The sequence below is a fragment of the Loxodonta africana genome, chromosome 7 (genome assembly GCF_030014295.1).
Source record: "Loxodonta africana isolate mLoxAfr1 chromosome 7, mLoxAfr1.hap2, whole genome shotgun sequence".
NCBI classification, from domain to species: Eukaryota; Metazoa; Chordata; class Mammalia; order Proboscidea; family Elephantidae; genus Loxodonta; species Loxodonta africana.
The window spans coordinates 122,822,079-122,842,634 of record NC_087348.1 but is presented as its reverse complement, the minus strand read 5'-3'; the positions used below and the strand labels follow the sequence as shown (position 1 = coordinate 122,842,634).

Here is a 20,556-nt window from a genome sequence, read left to right as displayed (position 1 = left end):
GATCTTAAAAGTTACTGAAAAGCAAAGAACAAATCTATTAGGCATACTTAACAGCAAATAAAACAAAGCACAATAAAAAGCTGGTACTTTAAAATGGTAATTTAGCCCAAACTTTCCTATATGAATATAAGGTATTAGAAAACTATACTAGTGACCTTTTTGTCCTTATTTAAGACTAATCTTCCTCCCCTGAAACAGACATAATTAGTTTCTACATACCAAAACTACCCAAAATGTGTTCCAAAGAACACTGATTCTACAGGGCAGTAATAGGTTTTATACTCAAAAAAGGTGAGAGGAGAAGGTTTCATAGCCAAATGGGAAACACTGTGTTGAACAAAGCTAAACAAGCTTCTCACTACAACAGCTCTCAGGCCTTTGGCCTGCAACCATACGTAGTGGATCTCCACCATCATAGTGAGAGAGTGTGCAATTTTTCAAAAATTAGTTGTGTACATCATTGTTTTAGTTTGTTTGTTTTCCTGGAGCATCTCTCAAGTTTTAGACTTTAAGATAGAAAGTGAGAGAGATAAATAGTACAAAGTTATAATCACTATGCCCTAGCACCTTTTGGTTCCTCCATTCTTCCTCCAGCACCAGAATTCTAGATATAGCAGTACAGGGGAAATAAACAGAACTTTATATTATGGACAAAGTTGCTTAAAGAGAGATGTTACAAAGTTCTAAAAATACAGACAGTAATATGTTCTGGAAAGTTGATTTAAGGTACAAAGAAACAATGATTCTCCTAGACCATCCATTTTAAATCCTCATTAGTACAATTAGTTTAATCAATTAAATTAAATTCAATAGACTTTTATCACAGCCTTTTTTTTTTATTATGTTGGGACATCATGAAGAAACGTCTGTCAAGGAGCTTAAAATTAGTAAAATTTTGTATACCCAATATTAATGCAAATAAGGTAAAAAAAGTATATGAATACCTATAAGAAAAACCCTGGGAGAAGAAAAGCCTAATTCCAAAACAGTTCTGGGGAAGAGACATGAGAAATAAGGGGGAAGCAGTCAACTATTTCATCAAAGTTTCCAGTATTAATGACTTAAAATTTGAGGTCTAAAACTAACAAAAAAACAAATTAAAGGAGGAGCAGCAAATCTGGAGAACATAGCAAGCTGAGATGATTAATTCCATCTTCCATTTGGAACGACAAGAAAAAAGATTCCTGTGTAGATTTCAGTGTTTAGATGTTTATACTTACCAAAAACCAGATCTGGAATCAGACAAACCCGACTGAATATCTCTGGACCAATCATCAAATTGTTCTTGTTCATAAAGCTTAAACTGATCTGAAAGATCTTCAGCACTTCGATGAAAAGATCGAAATCCCGACAAGTCAGATAAAAGAGCTTCTGCAATCTTGATAGTATCATCTACCTTAAAAGCCAAATTATAAAAATACACATCATTTAAATTCTAACAAAATCAGCATAATGAGCTCTCTTCTCTGATGTGCAATTTAGAAATTACTTTCTCATCCATCTAGAGTAGAACTCTAAGATTTACCAAGGAATATAAGCATACAAACCCCTACTTTGCTTTTGAACTATACAGCCTCAGAACAGTAGAAACATAAGAGCATATAACCCATACAAGGCATAGGATAAGTGAAAGTAAGGTCCAAAATTACGTGTGCCCCACTGACTTTCAGAGAAGAATCCAAAACCTTCAGCAATACTCTAAATATGTTCGGCAATAATTTTGAACCACAGCTACAAATGCTTTGGTTAATAGCTCAAACAATAACTAGGCCAACTCGAATGGCAATTAAGGAAGAAAAGGATTTTTCCTTCCCCACCATACAAAGAACGTTGCAGCATCCTGGAAAGCTGACCAATGGAAGCAAAAGGAATATTCCAGGAAATAAAGAATCAAAAATACAAACTTAAATCATTAGAACTATCAAATATGCTACTATGTATATTCTACGTCCTCTTGCTCTTAATCACATACCATAATCAATTAATATTTACTGAGTCTAATGCAAGACACTCTACCATATAAAAATTAGTAGTCCGTAAGATTCTTAGATTGGTTTTAAAGTCATCACATAGTCTTTTAAACCTATAAATCGCTGTTGTGCCTTAGGCAATGCTGTAATTACATTTCACCCTTCCTTTAAGCTCCTTTCAACCAAAAGTAATTTAGCTACATAAATATGCTTGCAGATAGATTTTGCAGCTACCAACATTTTTAAATGATAATTTTCAAAGGAAATTTTAACACAGTGTAAAAGGTGTTTTCCTCTTGAATAGAATTTTTAAAGGGCATTTATCTGAAACAACCGCAATAGGAATAAGTGATTTGACAATTATCTCCACATGAGAAATGAGCAAACTCTTTGGAACCTCCTCAGCACATTTTCTCAGACTTCTACCTTTAACATGAAAATTAGATGGAAGTGCTATGGAAAACAGTGAACTTTTTTAGTGTTTTCACTACAGTTCTAGAGTGCCTTCTACAGGCCTTAGTTTAGCTCATTTTTAAGTTAGTATTCAACTTTTATTAAAACCAATACCTTCAGCTCCAACTGGCGAACCCAAACAATATTATTGACAACTTCTGAAAGATTTTTGCCAGAAAGTGGTCCAGATGCATTACCAGGAATTCCTCGGCACCGAGTCTCAAAGTCTAATCGAAAATCTATAAAATTTAAATCAAATAAAATCATTACATCCATCCACCAAAGGTTCCCTAAGTGTCTCCCATGTACCAAGCACTACATTAAATGGTGCAGACGGAAAAATAATAAGAGTTGGTCCTAACCCTCAAGGGTCTTGGCGTGTTATCAAGTGAGACACCAAAGGAAAATAATCTGTCAGTTCAAGGAAATCTGCCATTTATAGAGGAAAGAGTAATCGTCAGCATATACATGTCAAAATATATAGCCTTAATCCCAAATAACATGCAACAAAGAAATAAGTAATCTACAAAAATATTTTCTAAAGCAAATGGTATAGTCTCAGATAAACTATTACCTTTAACTGAGCCCACAAGTCTTGCCAGTAAAGTTTCTCTTTCTAACATCAATTCTTTGCTTATAGTTGGACGCTTCACCAACTCTTTGTATTTCAGAAATGCTTGAAGAAGCTAATATAAAATAAAATAAGTGGATGTTCATCCCAAATGGTCAACTTAGTAAATACATACAGGTCTCCTAAAATAGCTTAAGCAAGATATTTAAAGTAAATATTTCAATATTTTACCTGCTGTGGACTATCTTGAATTTCCGAAATATAATTTTTCAATTTTCCTGCTATTTTTTGTTCTGCGGGTGCAATAATTTTTTCGTATTGAGAGACTGCGGCTTTCCACAAAGGCTAAAACAAATTAATAACAGTTCGATTTTAATATTTAAAAAAAATACATTTATCTATAAAAAGAACAGCACAAATAGGAAATTATATAAATACATAAACACATATAAATTCTACCTCAGTGTATGGATTATATTGCACAGGATTCAGGCCAGTAAAAGGCTCAAATACTCGAGTCAGGCATATAATTTTCTCTTCACTGGCAGGTAAGAAATAGAGGAGCTTCTCATGAATTGTTCTAATAGCCAAGATCTAAAACATAGAAGATTAAAACAACAAAAATTATTTAAATCAGAAATATCTGCACAAACGGGTTCAGAATCTAAAGATATTAGGCAAGATTTTCTTTAAACTAGATTCTCTAAACGAACAATAAAACTGAAACTATAGACCTAAGTATTACTACTCATCAATAATCAATGATCATCATAGTAACATCAATCAATGTGCTCAATCTGATGAAAATATAGAAATTCTAAATATTTTTAAACTATGTTTAAAGCTCCTTTAAATTTTTAGAATCAGTATTTCTTTATAGTAAAAAATTCTGATTTTCATTATTCTACATTCAATTATACTTTTAATAATTAAATTATATTTATACATAGCCCCATTATGCATAATTTACAAATAATTGGAAAATATTATACGTAAAGTTTCCACTAATCAAAAAAAATTAAGTAAAAATGCTATAATCTTTCTTCTAAATTGGAAATATCAGTATATATTCACAATTTGATTTTTCTCTTGCTAAAATATATATACATATATGCATATATATATATTTAACAGTTCAGTCTGCTGAGAAGGCCTAAAAGCACTGGTAACTGCAAGTGTAGCAATTAACATCTCCATAACCAGGTCACTGTTGCTAAATACCATCTCCCATTAAAAAGCACAGGCTCCTTGGAGAAATGACTAATCCCATATATGAGACAGAAAATAAACAAGATAGGTTGGTATATTTTAGGTGGAAGTTATCAAAGAAATATTGCAATCATGTCAAAATGACACAGGCGCCAACTTGAAGGGGCTCTCACTGTCCAAAGATGGAACAATTTGTGTATAATGATAGCTCCCATGAACAGAAACACATAAAATATAAAAATTCATCAGTTCATAATAAGGCAATTTTAACACTTCATTGGTCACCTATGGATCTTACTACAACACTAAATCATTGTTCTGAAAACTGATAAACAAAAGAATCAATTACCTGTACTGCTATTCCTATATGAGCTATATTTCAGGTAGCCAAAAAAGTTGATGAGGAAAAGTTTTTCTATATGGAAAAATTATCACTAATAAATGCAGAAAGAATGCCAGAATTAGAAAATGACCATTTCTGCCACCCCTTGTGATCCTCAATGTCTGTTAAAATCATTAAGTAAAAACTTGATGAAAAACACTGTAATAGCTGGGTCAGGATCATACCTACACCCACTGATCAAACTTCACATCACTAAAAGTGGGAAAGTCTAATACTACACGCCTCCTGACGTGATGTATAAGAAGTAAACATCACCACCCCAGAAGTAGTATGGTTTAGGAAAAAAAAAAAACCTTATTCTAACCAAGGCTTTAAATCTAACTAGTAATCGGTAGGAAAACAGGAGAAGAAGAACATGCTAAATGATATAAGAATACAAAGAAGCAAATCCAAAACGTGAAAAATGCTATAAAACAAATATCCAGTTTCTTCAACACATATACGGCATGAAAGAATAGGAAGGGGCAAAAACCTGTGAGAGATGTACTGTAATGGTAAGTACATTCTTAAAAATCAAATAAAAACAAATATATTATTTTATATTTTAAGTAAAAGTTCATTTTCACTTTGGGAATCAAAATAGGAAAAGAAGTTGTTTCAGATTAAAAGAGATTTAGGAGACAGATAACCAAATGCAATGTGTTGACCTTGTTTGGGACCTAATTCAAAAAAAAAAAAAAAATTCAAATAAATCAACTATAAAAAGACATTTCTGAGACAATCAGAGTAATTGAACACTAGCTAGACAGAAAATGGTATTCAGAAATTATCATCATTTTTTGGATGTCGGAGTGGTATTGTGGTTATGCTTTTTTGTTTAACCTTAATCTGTTCGAAATATACATTGAGGTATATAAAAGTTAAAGCATTATATCTTGGATTGGTTTTATAAATACTACAGCAAAAAAGAGGTGAGGGGCAGGGGAGGCAAAGACAGAACAAGAACTGAATGTCAATGGCTACTGAAGCGGAATGATGGATATACGTGCATCCATCATACTACTCTACTTCTGATATGTTTGAAATTTTCTATAATATAAAAGGTAAAAAAAAAAAAAAAAATTCCTAAACACAGAAGTATGGCCAGTAAGCACAAAGGACAAGAGTCATCTCTGCAATCTGTTCATATATCATTTGGCCTACCCCTTCAAGCGAACTGTCGAAGTTCTATACTGAAGCTCATTGCGTATGTAAGTTAAGCAGCTGTTTCAAGGACTTCCACTAAAAAAACCAGTTGTCTCCAAGTCAACTCCAGCTCCAACTCATGGTGATCCCATTTGTCAGAGTAGAATTGTACTCCCCAGGGTCTTCGAGGCTGAACTTTTAGAAGTATATCACCAGGACTTTCTTTCAAGTGCCTCCAGGTAAATGAGCTTCCAGCCTTTTGGTTAGAAGCAGAGTGCATTAACTGTCTGCTCCACCCAGGGACCTCCAGCAAGTACCATCTAAAAGGCCGTCCCTGCATAAAAACAATTTCAACACCCAAGAAGATGCCTGAGAGCATCCATACATGGACCAGTAGGTTGATTACCTTCTGACAACAAAGAACAACAGAATGGAAGTTTACAACTTAAAAACTGACCAATGTCACACACCAAAGAAAAAGAAAAGGGGCAGAAAGAACAACTTAACGGAAGGTTACAACTTAAAAACTGACCAATGTCACACACCAAAGAAAAAGAAAAGGGGCAGAAACTACCGCTTAACGGAAGTTTACAACTTAAAAACTGACCAATGTCACACACCAAAGAAGAAGAAAAGGGGCAGAAACTACCACTTAATGGCCACCAAGCATCTGGCACATTGCCAGCTGACTGCCATACATTATCTCACGTGAACTTTAACTCCTGTTCCCTCTCAAAACTATAAATAACTTTAATCAGCTATGTTACCAGTACCAGCTGCTGTCGAGTCAATCCCAAGGCATGGTGACTTCATGTGTGTCAGAGTAGAACTATGGCTGATTTTTCAGAAGTAAATTGCCAGGCTTTTCTCCCAAATCAGATGTGTACAGCTTGTTAATTACAAACCCTTTCAGAAAAATGTGAGGAACTACTTCATACGTAAGACAAAGATCTAAACAATCGAACTAATACCTCTTCAAAGCGTTTGCCAAGTTTGTCAAGTGTTTCAGGGAAATATTTTTCATTTTTCCATGGATGAGGAACATAGCGCTGCCACACTTGACCTGTTAGATGATTACAAGCTATCACCCACTGTTCACAAATTGAAATACCAGCTTTCAGATTTTCTTTCACAAGATAATAAGGATCTTCCCATAGGTTCAATGTTCCCAACTTTTTCTGAACAAACCTTCCAAATGAGCCACCTAAAAATAACACAGACATATGAATAGAAATAAACTCTTAGACTAGCACTGTAAATAACTTGGCTCCTACCTTTCTGGATTATTTATACACAAATATTTTTTAAACACACACATCAGTTTGCATTTTTATATCTTCTAATTTATCATGTACACCTTTCAAGTGTAGTAGAAATATATATGTGTATCCACATATACACTAAAAAAAAAAAGGACATCAAGTCAATTCTGACTAATAGTGACCCTATAGGACAGAGTAGAACTGCCCCATAGGGTTTCCAAGGAATGGCTGGTGAATTCAAACTGCCGATCTTTCAGTTACCAGCTGAGCTCTTAACTACTATGCCACCAAGACTCCATATAGATAGAGATATAGAGATATGTATATGTACACACATATACACACATACACATAGTTTTTTAGCGGCACTGGGGTTTCTGGGTTATATACCCTACTGTATAAATATGTTTTTTGTGGGTGGATGAATATAGCATTATATGACCAATTCTCAATTGATATTTGTTTCTATTCTTATAAATTACAAAAAATACTACAATAAAAACCTTTGTACATACATTTTTATGTATTTCCTTAGGATAATATGGAGAAGGGTATTTATTTCCTAGGTGAAAGGTGTATGCATCTTTAATATTGACAGATGAGCCATTAAACTTTAAAGAATTTTTCAGTTCATTTTAAGATAAAGGCATAAATTTATGCTTAGGTACTAAATACCTTTGTAAATTTAGTTCTATTAATAGTCAAATAATTTGGCACATATGACTTAAATTTACCAACTATATACAAACACCTATTTAAATAATACTATATGATTTTTTTTAATATGATTTGCTTTAAGAGTTACTTTAACTAACAGTTATTACATTAAAGAGCATTTTAAGTAAGGTTTTAAAGGAAAAAAAGGAAACAAAATAAGACAGGCTGGGGAGGAATGCACATGAGAACTCTCTGTACTTTCTGTTCAATTTTTCTGTAAATCTAAAACTGTTCTCAAAATAAAGCCTTAAGAAATGGAGGAAAACAGGACCGGATTCCCAGCATTACACAAGTTATTTCTTAACTAGCACCTGTGATGTCCAAGAGATGTAACATTCGGGACTCAGGATAATGATCGTGGTCTGTCTGTCTCCACACATCATCAACAACATCCCGAGTAGTCTCCACCAAGTCAACAACTTCCAATAAGGATAGGTTGTCCAAGTTATAAAACTCCTAAAACCAAAATGCATTAATGTTTAAGCATAATCATATTTTTAAGGTAGATAACACAGTCAAAATGTTCTCAGATTTTTTCAACTGTTCACAGTCCTAACATTTGCCATATTATTTTCCCTTTCTCTATCAGATAACACATTACTTCTTTATACAAATACCCTACAACCTTCTTCACAAACATAAATTTCACGAAAGTGAGAAGGAAAAGAACTGCAAAAAGCCTATTCATTTATTTACACCCTTGATGTCATTTTCTTTAAGTCTGGACTCATTTATTAATCACAGGTGCCATAAATCCACACATACATTACTCACTGTGGTTGATGTATGTCGTTATTTGTTCATTTACTGTGTTGCTTGTTATGTTAACAATAATACAACCATAGTAAAAGTTTCATTGTCCTATATTTCACCATTGTTAAAAAATGTTTAAAACCAATATTTTTAAAATAATACCGAGAATGAGTAGAAAATTATGATATTTTGGTTCGGAAAAAAAAATTTTCTAATCATACTTAAAATGGCCATTTATTTAGCCACTATGTAGGTACAACAAGGAATAATGAATCAAACAAGTATAAAACTAAGACTTTACATATTTCAGATTACTTCAAAATGCTAATTTGAGTAAGTGAATATCCTTTCAAAGCATATACCTCTACACAGACAAACCTGTATTAGTATAGTAGATTTTTGTTTTTCCCTACCTATCTGGAGAAAAGTGATTATATTTTTGAGAAAAATATCCACTAGACTGGAATTTAACTTTTTTTTTTTAAGTTTTGGATCTCTAAATTGTGCTTAATTTAAATATACATCTTAAGTAAATTCTGCTATCTATAAAGGATGTATTTGGCTAACGACATCGAGAAATGATTGTAAAAGAGGTAAATCTAGTGAAAATTAAACTCTAAAGTACTTTCAGAAGCTTGATAAATAACTATGTATAAATCACATACTCTTGCAATTGTTTCAAATAATTCTTTAAAATAACTGGCTCTTTCTTTACTAATTTGTCTATTTCCACGATGAGCTTGTTCTATCCAAAACTGGAATTCATCACTTGGGGTAAGAATACCTGAAAATATGAAAAAGAAAAAAAGAATTATCAATAAAAAATGAAAAGCCAGAAAGTTATGTTTCATTCACTGATTTTGGCTATGTCTACATATATGCCTATCTCCTATACTCTTGAAGATGTACAGAAAATGAGCTTTATGGCATCTATCGACAGAAAGTTTGTTTTTAATTTTATTGTGCTTTAGGTGAAAGTTTACACCTCAAGTTAGTTTCTCACAAGTTAGTTATACACATATTGTTTTGTGACATCAGTTGTAATACCTGCGATGTGACAGCACTCTCCTCCTTCCTACCCTGGGTTCCCCATGACTATTCATACAGTTTTCCTGCCCCTTCCTGCCTTCTTGTCTTGCTTTTGGGCAGCAGTTACCCATTTGGTCTCCTATACTTGATTCAACTAAGAAGCACGTTCCTCATGTGTGTTATTGTTTATTTTGTAGGTCTGTCTAATCTTTGTCTGAAAAGTAGGCTTTCGATGTGGTTTCAGTTCTGAGTTAGCAGAGTGTCTGGGGTCATAGTCTCGGGGGTTCCTCCAGTCTCTGTCAGACCTATAAGTCTGGTCTTTTTTTGTGAATTTCACTTTTGTTCTACATTTTTCTTCCCATCTGTCTGGGATCCTTGTTAGAGCGGTCGGTGGTGGTAGCCGGGCATCACCTACCTCTGGGCTCAGGCTGGTGGAGGCTGCAGTTCATGTGGTTCTTTAGTCCTTTGAGCTAATATTTTCCTTGTTTCTTTGGTTTTCTTCACTTTCCTTTGCTCCAGAAGGGATGGGACCAATAGATTTATCTTAGATGGCTGCTCGCGAGCTTTTAAGACCCCAAACGCTACTCACCAAAAGTAGGACGTAGAACATTTTCCTTATGAACTGTTATACCAATTGACTTGGATATTCCCCAAGACTATGGACCCCAGCCCTCAGGCCCAGCAACCTGGTCCCTCAAGTTGTTTAGACATGTCTAGCAAACGTCTATGACTTTGCCTTGATCAAGCTGTGCTGACTTCCCCTATATTGTATGTTGTCTTTCCCTTCACCAAAATTAACACGTCTTCTAACTAGTTAGTGATTTGCCCTCCCCAGCTTTCCTCACCCTCATAAACACCAAAGAATGTTTTTTTTTTTCTCAACAGAAAGTTCTTATTTAAATCTACTGGAAAAACTAACAGCAGCAATTTACACTTCATATCAAGCTTGTTGTTTAGTATGATTTTTATATGCTTTTATGAGCCGTTCATATCTATACAATCATTGCGCATCTTGTATCTGTGTAGTTTGCTTCTCTAACATAAGGTTTTCCAAAATCTAATTCCAATACCATTCATGCTCTGAATGACATTCAAACTGGAAATAGAGTCAATTCTCATTATTTGTGGTAGTTACATTCTACAAAGTCACTACAAACACTGAATTAGTCAATACTGAACGATTGCTCCCAGGGAAATACAAGGTTAGGTTTCTGGAAGCTTCTGGTCACAACATTTTCATCAATCGATCAATACATAATACAGCTTGTTTTATGCGTGCTTGTGTTAAAGATGGCTTATTTAACATTGTTAATTCCTTAACATTGAATCCACAGACAACAGCACTAAAATTCATGCCTGAATGAAGCTTATGTAATGTGTATTTTCTCTGTAAGGCACAATCACAACCTCCTGTGCTAAGGAACACTAGACAACATGGCCATTTTAAACAGCAAAATCAGCAACGAAATACAAAAATGTGGAAAGTATGGCATTAAATAGATCACAAAAAGAACACCTGTTTACGGTATTAGAGCTTGTTATGGATTGAATTTTGTCCCCCAAAAATATGTGTTGTAAATTCTAACCTCTATGCCTGTGGCTATAATCCCATTTGGAACCAGGTTATCTTTGTTATGTTAACGAGACAGGATTAGGGTAGGACGTGTCCTGAGTCAATCTATTCTGAGATATAAAAGAGATTAAACAAGCAAGCAAGAGAAGCAGAGATGGGGGAAGAGAGATGCCAAGCTCTATGAAGACTGCCCAGGAGCTGAAGCTCAAAAGAGACAAGGACCTTCCTCCAGAGTTGACAGAAAGTGAAAGCCCTAACACAGAATTTGGTACCTCTGAAGAGTGGGCTGCTGCTCTAACAGATACCTAAAATGTATAAGTAGTTTTAGAATTGGGTAATGGGTGGAGGCTGGAAGATTTTTAAGGTGCATAAGAGTAAAAGCCTAGATTGCCTTGAAGAGACTGTTGGTAGAATTATGGATTTCAAAGGCAATTCTGGTGAGGGTTCAGGAGGAAGTGAGGACAGCTATAGAGAAAGTCTCCCTTGTCTTAGAGAATACATATGGCATCAGCAACAGAACGTTGCTAGAAATGTGGATGTTAAAGGTGCTTCTGATGAGGCTCCAAAAGAAAATGATGAGCATGTGACTGGACGATGGAGGAACGGCAAGGCTTTCTATGCACTGCCAAAGGATTTGTCTGAATTATGTTCAAACGTTTGGTGGAAGGTACAGCTTGTAAGTGATGAACTTGGGTACCTTGATGAGGAGATTTCTAAGCAAGATCTTAAAGGGGTCATATGGTTTCTCCTTGCCACTTGTAGTAAAATGCAAGAGGAAAGAGATGGATTTAAAAAATGAACTGTCCAAAATGAAAACAAAACTTAAAGTTTTGAAAATTCTGCTGAATAAACTAAGGACATGTGTGCTAGAATTTTCATTGAGGACGTGTCCACACAATCTTTTGTCAAAGAAATTCAACCTGTAACTGATGGATTTAACCAACTACCACATCAGAAAACCCATCAGCTTAGACTGCAAAGGACAGAGAAAGAAGGAAAGGAAAGAACTTTGTCTGCCTCTTAGAATTCCTGTCCTACAGGAAAAGAAAAGACTTCCCTGGAGCAGCTCAGAGATCAGCAGAGCTACTGGAAGAGGCACCAGAAGCAGGGTCTTCTCAGTTTCAAAGAGTGGGGCCACGGTCTCCTGGATCTCAAAGGGTGGGACTATAGCCTTCCGGGTTTCAAAGGGTCTGATCTTTGCCAACTTGGTTCTGAAGCACGTGGCTGTCATTCATGAGTGCCAGGGGGATGGGGCCACTGCCCAAGGTGGAGTAGGTCGGCCTGAAATGCCCATTAGGAAGAAGAGGGCCTGCCTGGGTCAAGGGGGTGGGTTCGTCACTCAGATGGGCTAGAAGAATGGGGTCACCCAAAGTCAAGGGGGCAGTTTTCCCATCCCAGTGGGTCCAGGGTCAAGGGACCTCCACTCAGAATCCAGAGGGCAAGCCAACACCCATAGTCTGGAGGGCAAGGCCATTGCCCAGATAGTCTCAGAGAACACAGAATCATTTTCAAGACTGGGGAGCTAAAGTAACTTGTTCTGATAGGTTTTAGACTTACTTGGTGCCTGTTATCCCTTCTTTCCCTCCAATTTCTCCCATTTGTAATGGAAATGCCTACCTTGTGCCTGTTCCACTATTCTACTTTGGAAGCCAATAACTGGTATTCTAGATTTCACAAATTCACAGAAGAAGAGGAATTTTGGTCCAGGATGGAATTTGAACTTGGAGTTAAGACTTTTGGGATGATGTGATGGGGTGAATATGTTTCGCATGTGGAAAGGACATGAATTTTGGACGGCCAAAGGATGGAATGTTATGGATTGAATTTTGTCCCCAAAAAATATGTATTGTAAATCCTAACCTCTATGCCTGTGGTTATAATCCCCATTTGTCTTTGTTATGTTAATGAGATAGGATTAATATAGGGTGTGTCTTGAGGGAATCTATTTTGAGATATAAAAGTGATTAAACAAACAAGCTAGAGAAGCAGAGGTGAGGGAAGGGAGATGCTAAGCCACATGAAGACTGCCCAAGAGCTGAAACTCAAGAGACAAGGACCTTCCTCCAGAGTCAACAGAGAATGCCTTCCCCTAGAGCCAACACCCCGAATTTGGACTTCTAGCCTCCTAAACTACGAAGAAGTAAATTTCTATTGGTTAAAGCTAACCACTTGTGGTATTTCTAGATAACTATATAACTAAGTCAGAGCTGAAACAAGAAGGCAGATTGTTCTCTAGTTTGGCCTCAGCTAGGAAAACATGCATCGGACAACTCAAATTTTTCACTGTTCTATGCAACACAAATGATTACAAAAGACCCACAAGTATTGATTTTGAGGCTACAATAAATTTTAGAAAGTAAGCAAATTTGTAAATATGGAATTTATGAATAATGAGGATAAACTAGAACTATAATTTAATCACTAAATGTTTTAATTTAATTTCAAACTATAAACAAATTAGTTTTACTTTTAAATTTGTTTTAAATTTCCCAACAAGCTGGACCATCTGTAATGCCTAGTCATATGCTAGAAATAAGCACACTATTCTTTCCAGGACTATTAGCTTCCAAAACCTTCTACTTTACTATTCAAAGAATAAAACTACATTCAATATTTTAAAATAAGGATTTAGGTAAGTCACACATTTCATGTTAATCATTCATATGAGTAATAATTTACCTATTGCCACAATAAAATTATAATTAGATACCTTCAGATAAAATACATTTTAAAATAAATTTGCCAACCTATTATCTTTGCAAGGCATGTAATTATTTTATATTTCTATGGATCAAACATTGTTAAAGATTATAATTTCCTCTTCTACAAATTCATATAAATCTATAGTTATTTATAAGAAGTTCATGCTCAGAAAAGTTCCAACAGTATAGAAAGAAATCCATAAAGAAACATGTCTATTTACTAATGTACTAATGAAATAATCATTTTGACTTTGATTAAAAACCAAACCAAACTCATTACCACCAAGTCGATTCCAACTCATAGCAACCCTATAGGACAGAGTAGGACTGCCCCATAGAATTTCCAAGGAGCACCTGGTGGATTCAAACTCCCGACCTTTTGATTAGCGGCTGTAGCACTTAACCACTATGCCACCAGGGTTTCTGTCTTTGATTAAGCTATGTTTATATACCTCGTGTGTCATCCTCCTTAAACTTCATTTTTGATGAGTTAATGTCTGATCTTCGCACAACAATGCCCAATCCAGCTTCTAATTCACTCAAAAGATTCTGAAGCTTGGGATCAAAGTTTCTGCTCCATTCCTGATCCTAAATAAAAACAGACAAGAGCAATCATTGATCAAAATCTTGGAAATTAAATTGACTTCCTAAAACACTGTCTAAAGAACTAAGTTCAAATACCCCTGCTTCACTTAAAGTCTGCCATTATCTCCATTTCACAGAAGTGGGGAGGCTGGAGGAAAGGGTAGGCTGCAGTGAGGGGGTGAGGTCCTCTTAGAAGTTAAGACTTTATAAAGATCATTTATCACCGAGACGTTAAGAGCTGATGTGGGCTGAATTTTTACCTTTCTCCAATTTCTTTATTTGTCACAAAGCTTAGTCTAAAATTAAAAGTTAAGAACGCCTATATTAATTAAAAGGCTAAAATACCATTAACAGTAAGTAAAATTTTAAATATACTAACATCATTAACAAGTAATATATCAAATATTTATGTTTATTTTTACGAAAACATCTGTTCAAATGCCTAGGTAAAAGACCCATGACCATTTAGCTACTTTTATTTACTTACCTTTAACAAGACTGGTGCAAATACTTGTCGTACTGCTTGATAAAGAGAGTTAATAGGTGACTCTAACATAGATGAAACAAGAATGTTATTATGTAGATTTTGGTCGGTAATTACTTCAGGTCGCAGCTTGAAAAACACCAACACTTTATCTTTTGTGTCACCAAAATCAATCTAAAGTGATAAACAAAAGATTTTTAATGTTATCTTCATAAAATTTAATATTTGAAAGAAATATTTCCCTAAAATGTTGTATCACCATAATTATATCCTGTGGGGAAAAAATTATTTCAAATATAAGTACAGTATATTAAAAACAATCTCTCTCTGCCCCTTAAGAATATCTAGGTTTAAAAATGTATCCCCACTTACATGTGCTTGTATCCTAAAGCTACTTTGATAAGTGATTTATCAACAGAAAGCACTATATAAACATTATTGACATGCACTATTAACTGTTTCACTCCAGGAAGATTCAGTAATACTGCAGATCAAACCTGTATGGCCCACGTACACATTGATGAGTAATGTATTTCTCTACCATACCTCAGAAGTATATAACAAAGATGTTAGTTACTATCTTATCTGGAATCAGTATTAAAAAGGGTGCTTTTTAAATTATATATAAACTCAAAAATACCAAAACTAACTTATCTTCCAACGTCATCTTTTCCTGAACAAAAATTTTTTTCCCTAAAATGTCTGAACATCAAACCTTTTTACTAAGTTGTCATATAGCTAGACTATATGAAATTCAAACTGGATGAACTAAATTAGAATTCTCTAAAGCTAACTTATTTAAAATAGGTCAATTCATAGTCATTTGTTTATTAACTGAAAAGTATACTGCCCAAAGGAAGCTTCTGCATTATAGACATACTTTCACAGTTATTCTCATCTCTTTCTCCAGGAAAAGAACTCTATTCATTAAGAAGCTTTCAAACAAGGTCTCTGCTGTATATGAAGACCATCTTGTAGATGAGTAAGCTTTCATGCTATTTTTCTTTTATCCTCACCATTACATTTTTTAACCAGTAGGAAGGAGCTGACACTCTGTGTTGCTGCATTTCTAAAATTCTCATTTTCACACATCAGAATTCTATTGCTAGTATGATTGTATTATTCCAATTACAAGTGGGTATATATAACAAACTGCAGACATATATATATTTTTTAATTCACTTTTTAGCAATTAAATGATGCATACTCTTGTACTTTCCTTCTCCCACCTATTTGAAGAAAGAAAATTCAGAAAACACACATTCTATTATTATGCTTTGCAAACAACACCCATCATTGCTTGCCGAGTCTGCCATGGAGCATCAATCAGGACCATGAGCTTTGTCCTAGCCAAAGACAGAGTTAAAGCAAACCATCAGTTGGCTACAGCCTCTCATCATCCCAAAGAAAGGAAAATTGAGAATAAGTGCTCCTAGCTGCCTCTCCTCCAGGTTTGCCCATCACTAGCAACTACTATTCCTCTTTGACTATAACGTGATAACTATTAATTCAAGGTGCAAATTTTTTCTTTTGAGGTTGCAATATACTTCCAATCCCCTACTGAGACTGATCAGGGGTTGGTAAACTACAGCCCACAAGCTAAAAATGTTTACATTTTTAAAGAAATAAAAAGGAGAAAATTCTGTGACATGTAAAAATGATATGAAATTCAAATTTCAGTGTCCATAAATAAGTTTTTATTAGAATACAGCTATCCATTACATATTGTGTAGGACTTTCATGCTACAAAAGCAGAGTTGCAGTTGTGACAGACCGTATGGCCCTGAAAACCTAAAACATTTATCATCTGACCCATTACAGAAAAAGTTTGTCAAACCCGATCCTAAAGCATGAGCCAGATCACAGCTTTCTCTGGTTTAAGATTACCAATGACTTCCTACTTCAACCTACATGATATACAAGGTCATAAATGATCGGCCCCTACCCTATTCTCCCACCTAACCTTCTAAGCTCTTCCTTCATTCATTACACTTCAGCAATCACCTGGATTTTGTTTTTCCTGCCCCTTTGGAACGAAGTTGAGTTGGTAGTTACCATTTCTTTTGCTTAGAACACTCCTACCCCAGATGTTATGTCTGCCTAAAACTCATAATTCAGATCTCACTTGAAAGGTCACTAATTCCACCAAGATCTTCCCTCCCACCCTAGTTTAAGGCAGTTCCCCACCCTTCAACCAACTGTTTTTATCTTAACAGTACTTATCACTACCCAAAACCATATTACATTATGAATGTTTAGAAGATTTTGCCTCTTTGTCTACTCAAATGTTACTCCTTGAGGACATGAACTCTAACTTGTACAAAGCTTTATTCCCAGCACCTATAACAATGCCAGATAAGTAGTAGGCCACTGATAAATATTTGTTGACTTATTAACTTATTAAATCATAATGGCTCTCAGACATCTGAACTACAAATTAAGAAATAACAAAACATCTTCAAATATGACTAAAAACCTGTAGTGTGTGATTAAAAATAACAAACAGCTTGTTGGGCTCCACTAGTGATCGCTTTAGCTTAAAAAAAAAAAAAGTTAACAGTTTTAATTTTTAATACAGCACCCAAGCTACACTTTCACAAATTCAAATACCTCCCCATCTTGTTTTTCCCATTGCATTCTATTTGAATTTTCAGAAGCATTTATAACAATGTACCCTAATTTTATAGTTTGTTGAGTATATGTCATCCTAGGCCTAGTGACACAGGGGCTGCACCAATGGGCTCGAGCATAACAACAATTGTCAGGATGGCGCAGAACCAGGCAATGTTTCGTTCTGTTGTGCTATGAGTTGGAACTGACTGGATGGCACCTAACAACAACAGGCCACTGAAATGAGGCTCTGGAAGGCAGAGGCAAGGGCTTATTCTGAATTATACTACCTTTCAGAAAAGCAGAGTGGTAAACACCTTCTTCAGCCATAAAATGGAAATAAAAAGTTATCTTATACTGTTGTTATAAATATTAAAAATGACTTAACACATACAATGTACTTATAACAGTGCCTGGAATGTAAAGAGAAAGTAAATGTTAGCCAGGATTACCCATCTTTTTATATTTTTATAAACCTACCAAGCCTGGCAATGTGTCTTGCATATATTGAGCTAAAAATAAATATTTGTTGAATAGAGCTAAAAAGGAATCCAAGAATGATACACACTTAATGGGATGAACGATTCAGTCAACCTACAAAAAAGCATTGAATGTTGTTGTGTGCCAAATACTCTACTAGGCCTAGGGATATGGGTGAACACAAGCTAGGAAGCAGCTGAAAATGTCTATGATTTGCTAACTTTCATTCATTCACTCAGCCCCTTTAGTGTGCCAGGCAATTTTCTTCTGTGTAATACTTCGAGGTATGTGTGTGTGTGTGAGTGTGTGTGTGTCTGTGTATATATGCGTATATATACACAGACACACACATATATATAAAACCAATGCAACTATTTCTTAAGCAATCTTACTAGTGGAGTAGTAATGCAATAAGTAAATCAATGCCGCACATATCGTACACCAAAAAAGAAATAATTAAACTTTATTGTGGAATGTAATATATCACCTAGTAAAAGATTTGATATCCTAACCAATCTTCCCCTAGAAAAAAAAATTTTTAGAGCAACACTAAAATCAGTGTGCACACAAAAAAACTAGAATGCACCATAAAGAACTTCAAAAGAAAGTAGAGAAAAAAACAAAAGTGGTACATGTTTATTTTCTTTATAACCCATATGCAGTCATTAAGGAAAAAAAAATGGAAAAAAATACATAATTGTTTTTGTTCAGGTTTGTGAACAGAGAACTTTGGTCAGGCGGGATGCAAGCTTGTAAACTACATGCAGAACAAGGAGGCCAACGTTCTCTCAGGGCAGCTAAGAGGGAGACAGCGTTGGGCTCCAGACGTTGGTCCGTCGGGTAAGGCTAGAGGCTAGGCCTGGGGACGCGAGTCAGGAGAGGGGTGCAGGAAACCGTACCATGTTGGAAAAGGAGATTCCGGAGTCAGATCGCTGCACCCTGAGGAGCATCTGGTTTCCGTCATCCAAGAAGTTGTTGATTTCAGGACAGTCGTACAGTAGGGGCTGATCTCTGGGTTCCGACATCAATCCGAAGTAGTTCTGGGTAGTAGTGAAGATGAAAAGCTTCCGAACGTCCCCAATCCCGCCCGCCATGACTAGGAGAACGGGAGAAAGGAAAGGAGAACGGGAAAGAGGGAAGGAGGGGGAAAAAAAAAAAAAAACAGTCGCCAAGGAAATAAAGGGAAGATCGAAGTTTAGCTCAAACCCGGACCCGCCCGCCGGACCGCAGCGCTTCGCGGTTGCCAGGGGTAGTCGCTATGGTGACGGAGCTCCACAAGCTGCGCAGCGGGCGGCGCGCAGGGAACGTTGCCGCGTCGAGCACGCGCACGCAAAGCTTCGGAAGCGATCGACCACCTCGGGGCTCATCAGCTGCTCCCCGCAGTCATCGATTGAAAGGCGTTCCGGTGAGTTCGTGTCAGTTAGTGAAACTTTTCACTTATTTTTTTATAATGCGTATTTATAAAAGATATACATCTAGCTTTCAAGTACAACAGCGTTGCTGGATTTAGGAGAGCTGGATTGTAGTACTCCCTCTGCCATCTGCAGTCATTTGCAAACCATTGTGTCAGTGTCTGGGCTACACATCTGAAACGTGAGGAATACTATTCCACACCCAATATTGTAATAAGGCTATAAAGAGATTACTATTGTAAAATCGCTTTTCAAAGAGACTGCTAGAGGCTAGAAATTCAATACAATGTTGATTTAATGCCTGAATCTTTCTCTGCCCTTTTTTGTGTTGGTTAATTTCCCACCATTCCTTTGATTATTACTATTATTATTATTGTTACTCATTGCAGAAAAATTTAACCACCAACTTTTCATCAGAGCCATTACCCAATCACCACCCCTACCAGTTGCCAGTAGAGTTGACATCCTTGTGTTAGAATCGAAGTGTGCTGCATAGGCTGATATTTTGGAAGTAGATCTCCAAGCCTTTCTTCCAAGGGACCTCTGGGTGGCCTGGAACCTCCAACCCACTAAAATATACACTTGTTAATTTATTTTATGCAAGCACAACCAAATCTGAAGGAATACAGAAATAGCAACATTAAACAAGTTAACATGAGAGATCTGAGAATTCTGAAATGATACTAATACAATAGTAAGAACTTAAACTACATTTTTTTTCTTTCTTTCCATTGCCATCAAGCCTGGCAACCCTATCGTAAGCCTATAGTAAAACTGCCCCATAGAGTTTCAAAGGCTGTAAATCTTCACAGGAGCACATCACCAGAACTGCCAATCTTTTAGTTAGCAGCCAAGCACATAACTAGTGTGCCACCAGAACTCCTTTCTAACTACCTAAAGAACATAATTTTGTCTATCCAAAGAAACTCACTTGTGCAAATTTCAAAGGTGATACATGGTTTCACTTCTTATAAAGCATCATAAAAAAAAAAAAAGGTGCATCAAATAAGTGTAACAGAATCCCTGGGGTGATGCAAATGGTTAAAGCATGCTGGGCTGCTAACTGAAAAGGTCAGAGGTTCAAGTCCACCCAGAAGACCCTCAAAAGAAAGGCCTGGCAATCTACTTCTGAAAAATCAGCCATTGAAAACCCTATGGAGCACAGTTCTACTCTGACACAAATGGGGTCACCATGAGTCAGTTGACTCAAAGGCAACT

At 35.8% G+C, this 20,556-nt stretch overlaps 1 protein-coding gene across 3 annotated transcripts in view; it reads right to left on the bottom strand.

Annotated features, from left to right (window-relative positions):
- The window catches only part of DYNC2H1 (dynein cytoplasmic 2 heavy chain 1), a 413,953-nt gene extending 393,892 nt beyond the window's left edge, over positions 1-20,061 (bottom strand). For all 3 annotated transcript variants that reach the window (XM_064288850.1, XM_064288851.1, XM_064288852.1), the window contains exons 1-11: positions 18,826-20,061; positions 14,840-15,010; positions 14,220-14,355; positions 9,129-9,247; positions 8,022-8,166; positions 6,703-6,935; positions 3,454-3,588; positions 3,226-3,339; positions 2,998-3,109; positions 2,538-2,662; positions 1,221-1,396 (exon numbers count right to left, since the gene is read on the bottom strand). In XM_064288850.1, the coding sequence (XP_064144920.1) occupies positions 1,221-1,396; positions 2,538-2,662; positions 2,998-3,109; positions 3,226-3,339; positions 3,454-3,588; positions 6,703-6,935; positions 8,022-8,166; positions 9,129-9,247; positions 14,220-14,355; positions 14,840-15,010; positions 18,826-19,020 (1,661 nt within the window). In that variant the 5' untranslated portion in view covers positions 19,021-20,061. The remainder of the gene's footprint in view (positions 1-1,220; positions 1,397-2,537; positions 2,663-2,997; positions 3,110-3,225; positions 3,340-3,453; positions 3,589-6,702; positions 6,936-8,021; positions 8,167-9,128; positions 9,248-14,219; positions 14,356-14,839; positions 15,011-18,825) is intronic.
- Between the last annotated feature and the right edge of the window lie 495 nt (positions 20,062-20,556).